The sequence below is a fragment of the Notolepis coatsorum genome (assembly GCF_963971535.1).
Source record: "Notolepis coatsorum genome assembly, chromosome: 7".
Lineage (NCBI taxonomy): Eukaryota > Metazoa > Chordata > Actinopteri > Aulopiformes > Paralepididae > Notolepis > Notolepis coatsorum.
The window spans coordinates 13,566,511-13,585,669 of NC_140171.1; the positions used below are offsets into that span (position 1 = coordinate 13,566,511).

Genomic DNA, 19,159 nt, shown 5'->3' on the forward strand with positions numbered 1-19,159 from the left:
TGGTGAACATATAGTCAGAATCCTAAAGAAAATGCACATGAAAAACAAGATGCCCCTTACATGTTGCCTAGGAACAAACATTAACATCCATAATGTACAGTACATAAGTGCTCATATTCTGTTTCTTTATGGGGTATTTTACTGTGTGAATGAAAGAGGGCACTTTCATGTATTGATTCAACAAGCACACGCATTCAGGCACATACATCCACACACATACATCCACACACACAAATACACATTTGCCCAAGCATGTTCACACACAAACAAACTATCTCTCTCACACACTTGCTCTACAATGTATACCCCCCGCCCCCCATATACACACAAACATACACACAAACATGTACGCACACATGTACGTCTTTCATCTTCGTATAGGCCTCCTGCACTGATGATGCTGTTCGGAACTGCGTATACTGTGTGTGAGATACAGTTTGTGTGTGTGATACAGTGTGTGTGTGTGTGTGATACAGTTTGTGTGTGTGATACAGTTTGTGTGTGTGATACAGTTTGTGTGTGAGATACAGTTTGTGTGTGTGATACAGTTTGTGTGTGATACAGTTTGTGTGTGTGATACAGTTTGTGTGTGAGATACAGTTTGTGTGTGTGATACAGTTTGTGTGTGAGATACAGTTTGTGTGTGTGATACAGTTTGTGTGTGATACAGTTTGTGTGTGTGATACAGTTTGTGTGTGTGATACAGTTTGTGTGTGTGATACAGTTTGTGTGTGTGATACAGTTTGTGTGTGTGTGATACAGTTTGTGTGTGTGATACAGTGTGTGTGTGATACAGTTTGTGTGTGATACAGTTTGTGTGTGTGATACAGTTTGTGTGTGATACAGTTTGTGTGTGTGATACAGTTTGTGTGTGTGTGATACAGTTTGTGTGTGTGATACAGTTTGTGTGTGAGATACAGTTTGTGTGTGGTACAGTTTGTGTGTGTGATACAGTGTGTGTGTGTGTGTGTGTGTGTGTGATACAGTTTGTGTGTGTGATACAGTTTGTGTGTGTGTGATACAGTTTGTGTGTGTGTGTGATACAGTTAGTGTGTGTGTGATACAGTTTGTGTGTGATACAGTTTGTGTGTGTGTGATACAGTTTGTGTGTGTGTGATACAGTTTGTGTGTGTGATACAGTGTGTGTGTGATACAGTTTGTGTGTGTGATACAGTTTGTGTGTGTGATACAGTGTGTGTGTGTGATACAGTTTGTGTGTGTGATACAGTTTGTGTGTGAGATACAGTTTGTGTGTGTGATACAGTTTGTGTGTGAGATACAGTGTGTGTGTGATACAGTTTGTGTGTGATACAGTTTGTGTGTGAGATACAGTTTGTGTGTGTGATACAGTTTGTGTGTGAGATACAGTGTGTGTGTGATACAGTTTGTGTGTGATACAGTTTGTGTGTGAGATACAGTTTGTGTGTGTGATACAGTTTGTGTGTGAGATACAGTTTGTGTGTGTGATACAGTTTGTGTGTGAGATACAGTTTGTGTGTGTGATACAGTTTGTGTGTGATACAGTTTGTGTGTGAGATACAGTTTGTGTGTGTGATACAGTTTGTGTGTGTGATACAGTTTGTGTGTGATACAGTTTGTGTGTGAGATACAGTTTGTGTGTGTGATACAGTTTGTGTGTGTGATACAGTTTGTGTGTGATACAGTTTGTGTGTGTGATACAGTTTGTGTGTGATACAGTTTGTGTGTGAGATACAGTTTGTGTGTGATACAGTGTGTGTGTGAGATACAGTGTGTGTGTGTGATACAGTTTGTGTGTGTGATACAGTTTGTGTGAGATACAGTTTGTGTGTGTGTGATACAGTTTGTGTGTGTGTGATACAGTTTGTGTGTGATATACAGTTTGTGTGTGAGATACAGTTTGTGTGTGTGATACAGTTTGTGTGTGTGATACAGTTTGTGTGTGAGATACAGTTTGTGTGTGTGATACAGTTTGTGTGTGAGATACAGTTTGTGTGTGTGATACAGTTTGTGTGTGTGATACAGTTTGTGTGTACGATACAGTTTGTGTGTGATACAGTTTGTGTGTGTGTGATACAGTTTGTGTGTGGTACAGTTTGTGTGTGTGATACAGTGTGTGTGTGTGTGTGTGTGTGTGTGATACAGTTTGTGTGTGTGATACAGTTTGTGTGTGTGTGATACAGTTTGTGTGTGTGTGTGATACAGTTAGTGTGTGTGTGATACAGTTTGTGTGTGATACAGTTTGTGTGTGTGTGATACAGTTTGTGTGTGTGTGATACAGTTTGTGTGTGTGATACAGTGTGTGTGTGATACAGTTTGTGTGTGTGATACAGTTTGTGTGTGTGATACAGTGTGTGTGTGTGATACAGTTTGTGTGTGTGATACAGTTTGTGTGTGAGATACAGTTTGTGTGTGTGATACAGTTTGTGTGTGAGATACAGTGTGTGTGTGATACAGTTTGTGTGTGATACAGTTTGTGTGTGAGGTACAGTTTGTGTGTGTGATACAGTTTGTGTGTGAGATACAGTGTGTGTGTGATACAGTTTGTGTGTGATACAGTTTGTGTGTGAGATACAGTTTGTGTGTGTGATACAGTTTGTGTGTGAGATACAGTTTGTGTGTGTGATACAGTTTGTGTGTGAGATACAGTTTGTGTGTGTGATACAGTTTGTGTGTGATACAGTTTGTGTGTGAGATACAGTTTGTGTGTGTGATACAGTTTGTGTGTGTGATACAGTTTGTGTGTGATACAGTTTGTGTGTGAGATACAGTTTGTGTGTGTGATACAGTTTGTGTGTGTGATACAGTTTGTGTGTGATACAGTTTGTGTGTGTGATACAGTTTGTGTGTGATACAGTTTGTGTGTGAGATACAGTTTGTGTGTGATACAGTGTGTGTGTGAGATACAGTGTGTGTGTGTGATACAGTTTGTGTGTGTGATACAGTTTGTGTGAGATACAGTTTGTGTGTGTGTGATACAGTTTGTGTGTGTGTGATACAGTTTGTGTGTGATGTACAGTTTGTGTGTGAGATACAGTTTGTGTGTGTGATACAGTTTGTGTGTGTGATACAGTTTGTGTGTGAGATACAGTTTGTGTGTGTGATACAGTTTGTGTGTGAGATACAGTTTGTGTGTGTGATACAGTTTGTGTGTGTGATACAGTTTGTGTGTACGATACAGTTTGTGTGTGATACAGTTTGTGTGTGTGTGATACAGTTTGTGTGTGAGATACAGTGTGTGTGTGTGTGATACAGTTTGTGTGTGTGATACAGTTTGTGTGTGAGATACATTTTGTGTGTGTGATACAGTTTGTGTGTGTGATACAGTTTGTGTGTGTGATACAGTGTGTGTGTGTGTGATACAGTTTGTGTGTGTGTGATACAGTTTGTGTGTGAGATACAGTTTGTGTGTGTGATACAGTTTGTGTGTGTGATACAGTGTGTGTGTGTGATACAGTTTGTGTGTGTGATACAGTGTGTGTGTGATACAGTTTGTGTGTGAGATACAGTGTGTGTGTGATACAGTTTGTGTGTGAGATACAGTGTGTGTGTGTGATACAGTTTGTGTGTGAGATACAGTGTGTGTGTGATACAGTTTGTGTGTGTGATACAGTTTGTGTGTGAGATACAGTGTGTGTGAGATACAGTGTGTGTGTGTGTGTGATACAGTTTGTGTGAGATACAGTTTGTGTGTGTGATACAGTTTGTGTGTGAGATACAGTTTGTGTGTGTGATACAGTTTGTGTGAGATACAGTTTGTGTGTGTGATACAGTTTGTGTGTGTGATACAGTTTGTGTGTGTGATACAGTTTGTGTGTGTGATACAGTTTGTGTGTGTGATACAGTTTGTGTGTGAGATACAGTTTGTGTGTGTGATACAGTTTGTATGTGTGTTGTGTGATACAGTTTGTGTGTGTGTGCGTGGGTTATGGAATTGAGGAACATTCCATTTGGACTGTGGGGGTGCTGAATGTCTATAGGAACATTCCATTTGGACTGTGGGGGTGCTGAATGTCTATAGGAACATTCCATTTGGACTGTGGGGGTGCTGAATGTCTATAGGAACATTCCATGTGGGTCATGGGGGTGCTGAATGTCTATAGGAACATTCCATTTGGGTCATGGGGGTGCTGCTGAATGTCATAGACCTACAGATGTGCAGTAATCTAGCTAATGATTATGTTGTGCAAAAGTGTGTCTGTCCTCCTAGGCCAGCTGTAAATGATGCTGAGGGCCGCTGAGCCTGTGATGAGACTAATGTTGTCGTGCATTATGTTTCAGTACGGCTGTTTTATGTGCATGGTTTGGTGCATATGGATAGATGTTTATGGTCTGTTACGTTAGCCCTCCATCTTTACAGTACGCCTATTCCAAAATCCAGAGTAAACTAAAACCTTGGTCATTTGAGCGTACTGGAATCTTGCTATGTTGTTTCAGGACCTGGGACAGCAGCAGAGGTCTTTAATAACACTATGTTGTTTCAGGACCTGGGACAGCAGCAGAGGTCTGTAATCACACTATGTTGTTTCAGGACCCAGGACAGCAGCAGAGGTCTTTAATAACACTATGTTGTTTCAGGACCCGGGACAGCAGCAGAGGTCTTTAATAACACTATGTTGTTTCAGGACCTGGGACAGCAGCAGAGGTCTTTAATAACACTATGTTGTTTCAGGACCCGGGACAGCAGCAGAGGTCTTTAATAACACTATGTTGTTTCAGGACCCGGGACAGCAGCAGAGGTCTTTAATAACACTATGTTGTTTCAGGACCCGGGACAGCAGCAGAGGTCTTTAATAACACTATGTTGTTTCAGGACCTGGGACAGCAGCAGAGGTCTTTAATAACACTATGTTGTTTCAGGACCCGGGACAGCAGCAGAGGTCTTTAATAACACTATGTTGTTTCAGGACCTGGGACAGCAGCAAAGGACTGTAATCACACTATGTTGTTTCAGGACCTGGGACAGCAGCAGAGGACTGTAATCACACTATGTTGTTTCAGGACCTGGGACAGCAGCAGAGGTCTTTAATAACACTATGTTGTTTCAGGACCTGGGACAGCAGCAGAGGTCTTTAATAACACTATGTTGTTTCAGGACCCAGGACAGCAGCAGAGGACTGTAACCGTGTGTATGTGTGTGTTTGTGTGTTTGTGTGTATGTGTGTGTGTGTGTTTGAGTGTATGTATGTGTGTGTGTGTGTTTGAGTGTATGTATGTGTGTGTGTGTGCTAGAGCTGTCCCTGAAGCCTGTTTTTAGGGATTTGAACTTCAGCAGGGTTTTTCGAACGGACGTTCAAGCCATCGTTTTTAATCATGCAAAGAATTTGCTCCTAAATAATTGTTCTGGTTCAGTACTGTAGAGTCTTGACTTTACGCACATAGCGCACATTTACGCATATAACGTAGATCATATGCGCATAATTTGCTCCATTTGTTGAAACAACATCTTTGTTGGCCGACGGCTCCTGCTATTTTAACGTTAGCAAGCTAAACGGGCATAGCTTAACGTGCATAACATACCTGTGTAATGTTATGTAACTTGTGTTCCGCTGGGAAAGTTCAGCATCACTGCATACACTTGGTTTAATCCAAACGTCCATTCGGAAACGTTGTATTATGAAATAAGATCGGTGAGTGTGAGTGTGTGTGAGTGTGTGTGTGTGTGTGTGTGTGTGTGTGTGTGTGTGTGTGTGTGTGTGTGTGTGTGTGTGTGTGTGTGTGTGTGTGTGTGTGTGTGTGTGTATGTGTGTGTGTCTGTGTGTGTGTGTATGTCTGTATGTGTGTGTGTGTGTGTGTCTGTATGTGTGTGTGTGTCTGTATGTGTGTGTCTGTGTGTGTGTGAGTGTGTCTGTATGTGTGTGTGTGTGTGTGTCTGTATGTGTGTGTGTGTGTGTGTATGTGTGTGCGTATGTCAAATAGATCCGCTATCAGCTCTATCTTTAATCTTTCAAAATGTTCAGTTGCTATCGCTATCAGCTCTATCTTAAATTTTTCTAAATGTTAAGTTGCTATTGCATGCACTCATCTGTGTTTCACTACACACTTGAGTGCATGCTTACCAACTGTCCGTCTGCAACACTACTATCACCGACATCTAAGAAGGGAGATCCCCCCTTGAATTGGCCCTTCTAAGGTTTCTCTCCTCCACATTGCCTGTGGTGCATTATCTTCCTATTTGCTATGTTTTAGTGAGTTTTTCCTTACCTTTGCGTCTGGGAGTGTTCGCATTGCATTCATTTATTTTGCATTTATTTTAAATTTGTTGGACCTTATGGTGTTCTTGTTTTGTTTCTTGACTGACTGTGATGTTTCTTCTTGACTTGTTTAAAGAAGATGTGTCCGGCCCATGGGGACATTAACGTGTGTTGTCGGGCCTTACAAATACATTTGATTTGATTTATGTCTGTATGTGTGTGTGTGTGTGTGTGTGTGTGTGTGTGTGTGTGTGTGTGTGTGTGTGTGTGTGTGTGTGTGTGTGTGTGTGTGTGTGTGTGTGTGTGTACCTCCGGGGGTCTCGTCGTCGTGATGTGCTTCTCCCTCCGCTGTGAGAAAGACAGGAGTCGTGAATATTGATGTGGTGTTGAACTGAGCTCATCAATAATTAAACAACTTCCTTCTCCTGGGGCTGAAGGGGAGGCGAGGGGTAAGGGGAGAGAGGGGCTTGGGGGAGACTGATTTAAGCTGATAAATATTAAACATTAAACATTAAAGCTGCAATAATAGTTTTCTCGCAGCATTTTTTCAAATGTTTCAAACCTTCCTATGACCCGTTTGTTACCAGAAGGGTCATGGTGGCCGCCTGTTGTTATTCCTTCATGTCTCTTCTTTGTTGATATTTAACCAGCCCATGCTTTAGTTCCGCTTATTATTATTATTATTTTTAAACCTACACAAAAAATATAATTATATATATAATATATTTAAAATTATATATATATATATATATATAAAAATTATATGTATCATATATTTAAAATAATGTATATTATATATATATTTTTTGTTTTCAGAACAGTATTATGTGTGAGAGAGAAAAGTTGTACAGTATGTATTGTAGTTGAAATCTAGTAATCCATGCACACAAATGATGACTTTTTACAAGACAGTGTTATGTTTATATTTAGAATGATCAAACTTTGGCCAATCAAAACGAGGCTTTTATTTCGGGAGAAAGTCGTGTTTCTATCGCTCCTTGCTGCCCCCTAGCGGTCAGAAGAGGATTACTGCCGCTCATCGCGGCCCCCTAGCGGTCAGAAGATTGAATAGTCATTCTTATGTATTCTCTCATTGTGAATCTCATGAATAAAATATTAATGAAATTAGACTGTACCACATTTAGCTGGGACCCTTTGGGGGGGTGGGGGGGGGGCATTTTGAGAACCAATGCCTGATGGGATTGAAAAGGTTAATCTCTCAACAAAAACACCCGGGAGGGGAGAGTTTAGCAGCGGCTGGACTCATTTTGAAAATGTTTTACTCTCACGCTGCGTGAAAACAGCTCTAAACGTGCCTCTGAGAGAAGAACCAGGCTTTGTTTTAGTTTTTTTGTGGTTAACAAAAAAATTTGGTTAACCGTCTGTAGTGTGGTAGTGAAAGGGTTAACCTTCTGTAGTGTGGTAGTGAAAGGGTTAACCCTTTGTCATGTGGCAGTGACAGGTTAACCTTCTGTATTGTCACAGTGAAAGGGTTAACCCTTTGGTAGTGTGGTAGTGAAAGGGTTAAGATCGTGGTGATAAGCGTCTTGCCTTGTCAATGTGAACAGTCACGCAAACGTTTCAGAGACCACTAAAATGAAACGTAAACCCTTAGAAATCCTTTAAAGCGATGTGGAGGTTTTGTAGAAAAATTGGACCGTGTTCGTTACCCCGCAATATGAGTTCAGTTGTCTTCAGTTGAGACTTTAAACCGAGGTAATTTAAGAACCACTCGTAAAGAGTAGGGGGTTCTGTGATGTTCCTGGCCAAAATTCCCAATCCACCTGATCATCCATCCCCCTTAATTGGCTGATATAAATTCCTGTTTGAATAACCTTACCAGGGTAGGTTCTTTATAACCTTTATTTACCCAGGGTAGGTTCTTTATAACCTTTATTTACCCATCATAGGTTATTTTATAACCTGTATGTACCCAGGGTAGGTTCTTTATAACCTGTATTAATCCAGGGTAGGTTCTTTATAACATTTATTTACCCATCATAGGTTATTTTATAACCTGTATTTACCCAGGGTAGGTTCTTTATAACCTGTATTAATCCAGGGTAGGTTCTTTATAACCTTTATTTACCCATCATAGGTTATTTTATAACCTGTATTTACCCAGGGTAGGTTCTTTATAACCTGTATTAATCCAGGGTAGGTTCTTTATAACCTTTATTTAATCAGGGTAGGTTATTTATATCATTTATTTACCCAGGGTAAGTTCTGTGTATAACCTTTATTTATCCAGAGTAGGTTCTGAATAACCTTTATTTATCCAGAGTAGGTTCTGAATAACCTTTATTTATCCAGAGTAGGTTCTGAATAACCTTTATTTATCCAGAGTAGGTTCTGAATAACCTTTATTTATCCAGAGTAGGTTCTGAATAACCTTTATTTATCCAGAGTAGGTTCTGAATAACCTTTATTTATCCAGGGTAGGTTCTGAATAACCTTTATTTATCCAGGGTAGGTTCTTTATAACCTGTATCTATCCAGGGTAGGTTCCTTGAGCACGGATGCTCTTTTTCAGCAATACCCTGCTCCACATTCAACACAGTTCCACACATTCACACCTGGGAGCCGCCCAGTACAACCACAGTCTGACACTTGTTGAGCACTGAGCAGCTCAGTTTGGGGGTGACGTGCCTTGCTCAAGGGGCACTTCAGCGGTTGGCAATGAGGGACGCGAGAGCATCGTTCGATTTTTCATGCCGGTCTGGGGGGATCCAACTGGCGACCTTCCAGTCACAAGCTTCTCTAACCTTTAGGCCACCGCTGGGTTGGAGGTGGAGGGTTAAAGAAAGTAGATATAAAAAGCTACATTATGCATTTTAGATAAAGCATTAGGTCAATAAACTATACATTTCACACATTCATAATCCGATATGACTCTAGTCTGTATACTCCAGCATAGCACATGAAAACAGCTCATATTCCAACAATGAGAAATCTGAATAATGATCACTGGGATATGGCTGAGATTAGCCAGGATATCAAGGCCTGTAAACGTTGCGTCCCGTGTAGGTTGTGTGGTCTTTGTGCGTTCAGTTTCCATGGTAACACTTAACACACTGAACATACTCAAGGATACTGGTTGGCGGGATGTGTTAAGACCCGTGTGACCTCATCTCCCCTCAGAGACCACGAGCGAACATCAACGCGCAATGTAAACACGCTCGTTCCTACTGCATGTTTCATGGCTCAATATTTCCTAAGTGGCATAATTACACCCTCTAAAGTCGTAACTCTTCATTAGCGAAGGCCTTGAGAGGAGCGGGACACCTCGTTAGGAGCCAGACTTCCTCTCAACGCTCGAGTTAATTCTCGTAAATACTACGATGTTGGTTCAGATCTAATTTGGAAAATTTATTTTCAGTGATGCCCTCCCCCTGTTTTGTGCAGGGTCCCCCAGCGGAGGAGAGAGAGAGAGAGCGAGAGAGAGAGAGAGAGAGAGAGAGAGAGAGAGAGAGAGAGAGAGAGAGAGAGAGAGAGAGGACGGATGGAGGAGGAACATGAAGAGAGAGGGGAAATGAAGGGCAGATGAGGAGGAGGAGGAGGAGGAGAGATAAAGAGTTGGAATGAAGGGTGAGAGATTAGAGCCAGATGAAAGGCCAGCAGATAGCGGGAGACGGATTAATTGTTTCTGTGTTTCTGTGTTTTTGGAGGGGGCTGCTTGATTTTCAGAAACAATGTTTCAATATTTCTCTCTCCTCCCTCTCTCTCCTCCCTCTCTCTCCTCTCTTTCTCTCTCATCCCTCCTCTCTCTCACCCCTCTCTCTCCTCCCTCTCTCTCTCTTCCTCCCTCTCTCCTCCATCTCAGGGGGACCCTGATGTAAACAAGACGAAAGTCTTTCTCTGGTCTGCATCCCCTTAACAATTGTATGTATTGAGCTGTACTGTACGGTACCTATTCTGCAATCTGTTAATAAAGTTTTCAATCAATCAATCAATCTCTCCTCCCTTTCTCTCTCCTCCCTCTCTCTCTCCTCCCCCTCTCTCTCTCCTCCCTTTCTCGCCTCCTTCCTCTCTCTCTTTCTCCCTATCTCCTTCATCTCTCCTCCATTTCTCTCTCCTCCCTCTCTCTCTTTCTCCTCCCTCTCTCTCCTCCCTTTCTCTCTACTCCTTCCTCTCATCCCTCCCTCTCTCTCCTCCCTCTCTCTTTCTCCTTCCTCTCTCTTTCTCCTCCCTCTCTCTCTTCCCCCTATCTCTCCTCCCTCTCTCTTTCTCCTCCCTCTATCATTCTCTCTCCTCCCTCTCTCTCTTTCTCCTCCCTCTCTCTCCTCCCTTTCTCTATCCTCCCTCTCTCCTTCTCCTCCCTTTCTCTCTCTCCTCCCTCTCTCTTTCTCCTCCATCTCTCTATCTCCTCCTCCCCTCTCTCCTCCATCTCTCCTCCATCTCTCTCATCCTTCTCTCTCCTCCCTCTCTCCTCCCTCTCTCTCATCCCTCTCTCTTTCTCCTCCATCTCTTCTCCTCCCTATCTCTATCTCCTCCTTCCTCTCTTTCTCCTCCATCTCTCTCCTCTCTTTCACTCTCATCCCTCTCTCTCCTCCCTTTCTCTCTCCTCCCTCCCTATCTCTCTTTCCTCCCTCTCTCTCTCCTCCCTATCTATATCTCCTCCTTCCTCTATCTCTCCTCCATCTCTCTCACTCCCCCCTCTCTTTCTTATCCCTCTCCCTTTCTCCTCCATCTCTTATCCTCCCTATCTCTATCTCCACCTTCCTCTCTCTCCTCCATCTCTCTCCTCCTTCTCTCTCCTCCATTTCTCTCTCATCCCTCTCTCTTTTTCCTCCCTTTCTCTCTACTCCCTCCCTCTTTCTCTCTCCTCCCTCTCTCTCTTTCTCCTCCCTCTCTCTCCTCCTTTTCTCTCTCCTCCCTCTCTATCTCCTCCCTATCTCTATCTCCTCCTTCCTCTATCTCTCCTCCATCTCTCTCGCTCCTCCCCTTCTCCTCTCTCTTTCTTTTGTTTAGTTTTCTCTTTTCTCTTCATATCATACAAGGCCTTTGCTAACGAGAGCTGCATCTGTTTCTATATAAAGCCGTATTTGTGGAGATTGCCCAGTTTATTTCACTTCTCTGCCGGAGTGGACGTCTGGACCCTATGGTACACGTTCCAGTGACTGGCTCTCACACTCAAAGCACCTAGAGTTTGTACTGAACTCGGGGGAAATCTGCTGCTCCTGACTCGTGGGACATCACACAACAAACTCTAAAACTCAATACTCTGGTCTCCTTTGGTCCGTTTAAAGCCTTGATCACTAACCATTCCACCATAACCTGCAGTTGTTTTAGCCTTTATTTAACCTGTTAAAGGAAAACTCCAACATTTTGGGAAATTAGCTTATTTGCCATCTACCCTGGAGTTAGACAAGAAGATGCATACCTTTTTCTTCTCTGTGCATGCAGTAGGAGTAGGAAGACGTTGGGAACTAGGCTAATGGAGGAACCTACTTCCAGTGACTGATTGCTAAGCTAGGCTAACGGTGCGCGCCTTCCTACTCCTACTGCATGCACAGAGAAGACAAAGGTATGTATCTTAACACTCCAACATTTTGGGAACCCTGGAGTTAGACAAGAAGAAAAAAGGTATGCATCTTCTTGTCTAACTCCAGGGTAGATGGCAAATAAGCTAATTTCCCAAAATGTTGGAGTTTTCCTTTAAGCTAGCCCTATTTTCAGAAATGCTGCCTAAAGGTACATGCCTTTAAAGTAAATGGAAGATTGCTCCACTTCTACAAGGTGAATTTGCATGTTCTTTGCATCTAGGAACATCTAGGGACCTGGGGGTATGTATTCCCAGTGTCAGAAATATATTGTCTCTTACTAGGCTTGAGTAAATTGTAATGAAAAAAATTAGAATATAAATTTTTCTTGCATCGTTGCCGGTGAATAACACCATGAAAATATTGAGGTTCTTTTGATTTAGTAAAGAAATCTAAGCAAATGAATAAAGGGAAGACGATTAAACAGAAGGATTTGTAGATACAGTAATAAATTATAATCCATTTGAATTATAAATTCATATTTTACCTTGAACTTGACAGGTTTGTCCCATTGAGATCCAGGGTATTTTTTTTACAAGGGAGACCTGGCCAAGAATAGCAGCAACACAGAGTTTCAGAATAAACACATAGGCATGACAGATAAAAGTCACATTACTACATGATCAGATAAAACATTTACACACAGAAAACCTGGTTACAATAGGCTTCATCAGCCTTAAATACATTCAGGGTCACCAAGCTTTGAGTTTTAAGATCAGACTGAAGATTGTTCCAAGCAGTAAGTGCAGAAAAACTAAAGAAGTTCTTCCCTGTTTCTGTTCAGACTTTCTGGGAACGACAGAGTGCAGGAAGTCCTTCAAACGGAGATAGTTATCATATCATGATTATGATTTCACTGATTGTGTATTGTATTGTTTATTGTATATTTATTGTATTCATTATTATGTTTGTATGCTCTGTGTCATTGAAAATGAGGACTTGCCCTCAACAGATTTTGGAGTTGAAATAATGAGTGAGTGAATGAAGGAATATCCTATGAATATCTTTACTTTCTCTGCTCCTCCACGTTGCTTCTATAAGCCGGCGATAGTTCTCTTCATCTCCTCTCCTCCTTGGGTCTAGTCAGTGACCTTGCCTCCCCCCTTCTCTTTCATCATGTCTTACTACCCATCTTTTCTCTCTCTCTCTCTGTCCCCTCTTTGCCTCCCTCCCCTCTCTCCCCCCTTCTCTTTCATGTCTTACTACCCATTCTCTCTCTCTCTCCTCCCTATCTCTCCTCCCTCTATCTCTCTCTCTCTGTCCCCTCTTTGCCATCCTCTCCTCTCTCCCTGTCCCCTCTTTGCCTCCCTCTCCTCTCCCTTTCATTGTGTAATGTAATGTGTCAAATTCAACTGTGACCTTTCTCTCATCTCTGCTCCTTTGTAACCAAGTCACCCAAGTCTCCCTGCTGTCGCCGGCTTTTCTCTCTCTCTTTCTCACACTCATCTCTCTCTCTCTCTCTCTCTCTCTCTCTCTCTCTCTCTCTCTCTCTCTCTCTCTCTCTCTCTCTCACACGATCATATTTGAAATAACCTGCCAACACAACCTCCTCTCTCTCTCCTCCCTCTCTCTCCTTCCTCTGAGGGGAGCACACTGGTGGATGAGGAGGGGATGGATTTAGAGGGGGGTGCTAAGGAGAGGGAGAGTGGGTCTGAGGAAGAGGCATTGGTATCTGGTGATGGGGGTGAGGATTTGGAAAAGGAGGGGATGTATACTGCAAGGGAGCTCACCCGGTTTCTTAGGGAAACCAAAAACAGGAAAAAATTTCCATTGGGACGTTTTTTCCCAGATCAAGAAAAGTTTTTAAGGTCTGTGATGCATGCTAACAAGGTCACAGGTGGGGGTTTAATGATGACACCCAGGAGGAAGTTCCGACTGAATAAGTGGGCTACTAATGTCAGGAAAAGATTGTCATCAAATACAGGTGTATAATGTATGGACTGTATGGTGCACATCTGCTGGTGGGTTTCTTTTTCTGGTTCTTGTTCTCTGTTTTCTCCCTCTTTTTTCACATGGAGGTCCTTCGGATTGATGGTGCTGGGGATGGTGTGAAAGGGGGGCTGTTTTCTGATTATGCAAAACAGAAAAATTTAAATGTTATTTTTGTACAAGAGACCCATAGTGATGTGGGTAATGAGGTTGACTGGGGACTCAGTTGGAGGGGGGGATTGGTGACGAGTCATGGCACTAATAATAGTGCAGGGGTGGCTGTCCTGTTCTCTCCTGGACTTGGGGTCAATATTACATCGCAGAAGGAGGTGAAGGTGTGGTGGGACAGAGTGATCCAGAGGCCGGTTACTCAAGGCGACAAGACTGGCCTGGAGAACCTCCAGACCCTGGTGAAGTGCATCACCCTCCGGCGCACCAAGAGCAGCGAGGTGAACGAGCTGCGGGGGCGTCTGGTGGAGCGCCTGGGGCTGGTCCTGTCCAGCGGTTCAGACGAGGAGTGTTCTGTCTGCCTGGAGTCGGTCCGCCTGCCTGTCATCGCACACTGTGCTCATGTCTACTGCCGCTCTTGCATCACTCTGGTCGTCAGCACGGAGCAGGAACATGCGCGCTGTCGAGGTGAGATCAGGGCCAGTCGGCTGGTGGAGTTCCCACAGGAGATGGAAGAGGAGGAGGTTAAAGCTCTGATTGACAACCTGCTCAGGGTGCGCGATGAGGACGGCAGCATCAAGAGTCTGGTGGTCTCTCAGTTCACACGTTTCCTCACCATACTAGAGACCCCATTCAGGGACCATGGTTTCAGTTTTGTGCGTCTGGACGGCAGATTGACTCAGAAGAGGCGGGCCCAGGTCATCAGGGTGTTCCAGAGCACCGGCCGCGGCCTTGTCATCTTGCTCCTGTCACTCAAGGCTGGAGGGGTTGGGTTTAACCTGACCGCTGGCCTGCCTCCCACGTCTACCTCATGGACCCGGCGTGGACCCTGCATCGGAGCAGCAGGGTGTGGACCGCTGCCACCGTTTTGGGTAGACCAGGAACGTGGTCGTTACCAAGTTCATCGTGAGGGACTCTGTGGAGGAGAGCATGGTGGAGATCCAGAGGGAGAGGCAGGACCGGGTGGAGAGTGCTTGGGGACTGGGGAATGCAATGGGTACTGTGGGGGGGGAGGGGCTGAACATATGCATTTGAATGTCAAGTGGTTTTTATGTGCTGGAGGAGGTTTTTGGGGTTTGTTGGGGTGGTTGTGGGTGTGTGTGTGTGTGTGTGTGTGTGTGTGTGGGTGTGTGCGTGCGAGTGTGTGTGTGGGTGTGTGTGCGGGTGAGTGTGTGGGTGTGTGTGTTGTTTTTATGAAGATGCCGTGAGAGTTTTGTGTCTCTATTGACTGTTTTTAGTTGACATGTTTTAATAAAAGAACATCAAAAGTCAAAGTCTGTCTCCTTCCTCTCTCTTCTCCCATCTCTCTCCTTCATCTCTCTCCTTCCCCTCTTTCCTTCCTCTCTCTCCTCCCTCTCTCTCATTCATCTCTCTCCTTCCCCTCTCTCCTCCCTCTCTCTCTATCCTTCCTCTCTCTCCTTCCTCTCTCTCTCCTTCATCTCTCTCCTTCCCCTCTCTCCTTCCTCTGTCTCTCCTTCCTCTCTCTCCATCCGCTCTCTCCTTCATATCTCTCTCTTCTCTCTCTCCTTCCTCTCTCTCCTTCCTCCCTCTCTCCTTCCTCTCTCTCCTTCCTCTAACTATCCTCCCTCTCTCTTCCCCCCTCTCTCCTTCCTCTCTCTCCTTCCGCTCTCTCCTTCCTCTCTCTCTCCTTCATCTCTCTCCTTCCCCTCTCTCCTTCCTCTGTCTCTCCTTCCTCTCTCTCCATCCGCTCTCTCCTTCCTCTCTCTCTCTTCTCTCTCTCCTTCCTTTCTCTCCTTCCTCCCTCTCTCCTGCCTCTTTCTCTTCTTCCTCTCTCCTCCCTATCTCTCTCCTTCCTCTCTCTCCTTCCTCTAACTATCCTCCCTCTCTCTTCCCCCCTCTCTCCGTCCTCTCTCTCCTTCCTCTCTCCTCCCCTCTCTCCTCCCTCTCTCTCCTTCCTCTCTCCCCTTCCTCTCTCTCTCCTCTCCTACCTCTCTCTCCCCCCTCTCTCTCTCCTTCCTCTCTCTGTCCTTCCTATCTATGTCCTTCCTCTCTATTTCCTTCCCCTCTCTCTCCTTCCTCTCTCTCCTTCCTCTCTCTCCTCCCTCTCTCCTTCCTCCTTCCTCTCTCCTCCCCCTCTCTCTCCTTCCTCTCTCTCCTCCCTCTCTCTCATTCCTCTCTCTCTCCTTCCTCTCTCTCTCTCTCTCTCCACCCTCTCTCTCTCCTCCCTCTCTCCCCCCTCTCTCTCTCCTCCCTCTCTCCCCCCTCTCTCTCCTCCCTCTCTATCATTCCTCTCTCTCCTCCCTCTCAATACCCTCCCTCTCTCTATCCTCCATCTATCTCCTTTCTCTCTCCTCCCTCTCTGTCCCCCTCTCTCTCTCTTTCCTCTCTCTCCTCCCCCCTCTCTTTCTCCCTCTATCTCTCTCTCCTCCCTCTCTCTCTTCCCTCTCTCATTCCCCTCTCTCCTTCCTCTCTCTCCTCCCTCTCTCTCATTCATCTCTCTCCCTTTCCACCCCCTCTCCCCCTATAGGAATTGAAGGGGCAGATGTCCCAACTCCGCCCCCTGCTGTCCGTGGTGGAGCAGTACAGGGCGGACCTGCAGACCCTGGCCACCCTGCGGTCGGAGCTGCTCAACCTGTCCGTCACGCTGACGGCCATCCAGGAGGAGATCGGGGCCTACGACTACGAGGAGCTCCAGCAGAGGGTCCTGCTGCTGCAGACCAGGCTCCACGCCTGCATGAACAAGCTAGGTAGGCCGAGGGTGGACTGTGAGGGTTACTTAAGCATTACATCACGTGCAGGAGTGGTTTGTGAACAATAAGAGAGTGAGCGCTGCAGTCAGGGGGAAGGAAGAAGACATTTAAAATAAAATTGCAAACAATCAATCAATCAATCCGCGATTTTTCATTTGTTCTACAATGACTCATGACCCATCAATTACATCATCCAACATTGTTTAAAGAACTAAGACATTCGCCGTGACAGAATCGCTTTATATTTAGTCGTTATGACGCTATCAACATATCCATTTGTTAAAGATTATTGTCCGCCATCTTGTTTTCTCCGAAGAATCAGCACGGCGGAGTGATGTGATTCGGTTGTGGGCGGGTCCTGGGACCAGGAGCGTGGAGTGTGCCCTATACATACGTGTAAATGGACTGTTTCAGCCAATCAGAATTGAGAAATTTGCATGCCGTTGTATAAAGTGGGGTAGGTGTGTTGGACCCAAGTGCAGGACAGAATGGGTAGACGAGAGGCAGGTGTTGATTCTCAAACAAAGACTGTTTATTTGTAGTCTGGAGATATCAAAAAAAGGCATACACGCCGATGACGATGCACAAACAGAAGGTCTGTATACTCTCGTCTCTGAAAACAGGGAAAATAAAGGAGAGACAACACTGTCTCCAAAACACGTTATCGCGAAAATACATAAACTGAGGCCCCGTTTAGACGGAAACGCTAGCAGGTGAATCCGCAAAAATATTTTTTCGGATGTGCCTTTCGTTTATACGGAAACGGCGTTTTTACGGGGTGAAACCGCAAAAAAGTGAGACTACCTTCCAGGGTGGAATTCCTAGAAACGATAAACCTTTGCGCTATCATCTAAACTGTCAAACCGCATAAAACGATGACGAAAGGGTTGTCAAGGCTCTCGTCGCGCGAACTGCTTACATCACAGGCATGCGCCAGTAGCCTAGAAGCGTAAACAAAGCATGTCTGATTCTATCCATGGTGATCACCTGAAGGCTACATTGGCAGTACTTTTAAATACACAAGAATCTGTCCCGCGGCGTGACTGGACCCACCGTCTGTGACTCTGCTTTGGTCCAATCACATTCCCCACCCACAGTCTGCGAATCAGAGGCAGAGTAGGGCGGGTCTTCACAGCACGTCATGTGACATATGCGCCAATCGTGTGACAGCAGGGCTCAGTCGTCTCGAGTCGTTACAGCCTCGTCTGCACGGAGAATTCCATCCTAAAACGCTAGTCTAAACGCAAAATTAAAAGTGAGACCGCAAGACGACTTTTACGGTTTCTGTTCAGACTCTCTCCGTCTAAACGTAGCCTGAGTTATATCTCAAAACGGGGAAAACCAGGGAGAGAAACACTGTCTCCAAAACATGGCACGAAAACACAAGACGACGGGTGACGGTGCTACATACAGTAAGCACAAGACAGAGTATACAAATGAGAATGCAAGGCAAGGTAACACTTTCAATAGCAAGCTAACTTATCCTCCAGGGCAGGAGCGATAAGCGGTTCTACACAACAGTGTACTCACGGTAATGTTCAGTGAACGACTGACAACCTAAGTAGTAAGCAGGGAGGACATGTGAAGCAAAGTTAACTATACACAGCAGGTACTAATTAGGGCAATCAGGGCAGAAAAGACAGGTAATTACCATTGGGCAACGCCATGGCTTTTGCTCCCAGGTGAGAGCAAAACCTCAAACGTCACAGGTAGGCTGAGGGTTGACTCCAGCAGAGCATTGTGGAGATGACCGTGTGTCCTGACTGTGGTGGGAAGTTAGTTCCACCATTGTGGAGCGAGGACCGAGAATAGGCGGCTTCTCTTTGATGACCCTCCCGGAGTTTGGATATAGGAGTGGGTCTGAGGCGGCCAGAGGATGTAGAGCGGAGGGGTCTTGAGGGTGTGTAGTTAGAGACCATTGCCCATTGGAGGTAGGCGGGAGCCGTTCCCTTCGCTGCGCGATATGCCAGGTCGAGGACCTTGAAGTGGATTCGTGCGGCAATGGTGGGGAGCCAGCGCAGGTCCCTAAGAAGTGGGGTGACATGGGCTGACTTTGGGTTGTGTTCTGGATTAGTTGAATAGGCTTGGTGACGGTGGTCGGTAGACCAGCGAGCAGTGCATTGCGGTAGTCGAGGCGAGAGATGATTGGACAAGGAGGTGAGTGGCTTGTTTTATCAGGAAGGGGGCGGATCCTTCTGACAATGCTCAGGGGGAATCTGCAGGTTCTGGTCGTCGCGGCGATGTGAGCGGAGACGTTCAGCCGATCGTCGAGGACTACACCAATGTTCTTGGCGGTCCGGGACCACCGTGATGGAAAGGTCGGTCAGCGGGGAGGATTTGGCCGGCAGGTGAAGCAATTCTGCCATTTTGCTTCTACCGTACCACTATGTACTATGTTACTATCCTTATATTACTACCTATCATGCTAATATGCTGATACTACTATGCACTCAAAGTTCGACACTGTTTGACAAACAACACCACTGACCCTTAGCTACCCTTCCTGCTGACTTGTTGTTCACAATTTGTAAGTCCCTTTGGATAAAAGCAAAATGACTAAATGTAAATGTAAACGTAAAGGTGAGGTCGCATACAAGTGGTAGAACCAGAGCAGGTGGGGGCCGGGGTGGCGGAG

General features: G+C 45.1%; 1 protein-coding gene across 1 annotated transcript in view; it reads left to right on the top strand.

Annotated features, from left to right (window-relative positions):
• Nucleotides 1-19,159, top strand: part of LOC311231519 (noelin-2-like) — a gene marked incomplete at both ends in the record, with an annotated part of 163,496 nt that overhangs the window by 72,410 nt on the left and 71,927 nt on the right. Inside the window, one exon of the mRNA XM_084318131.1 lies at nucleotides 16,302-16,521. Within this exon, the coding sequence (XP_084174257.1) occupies nucleotides 16,302-16,521 (220 nt within the window). The remainder of the gene's footprint in view (nucleotides 1-16,301; nucleotides 16,522-19,159) is intronic.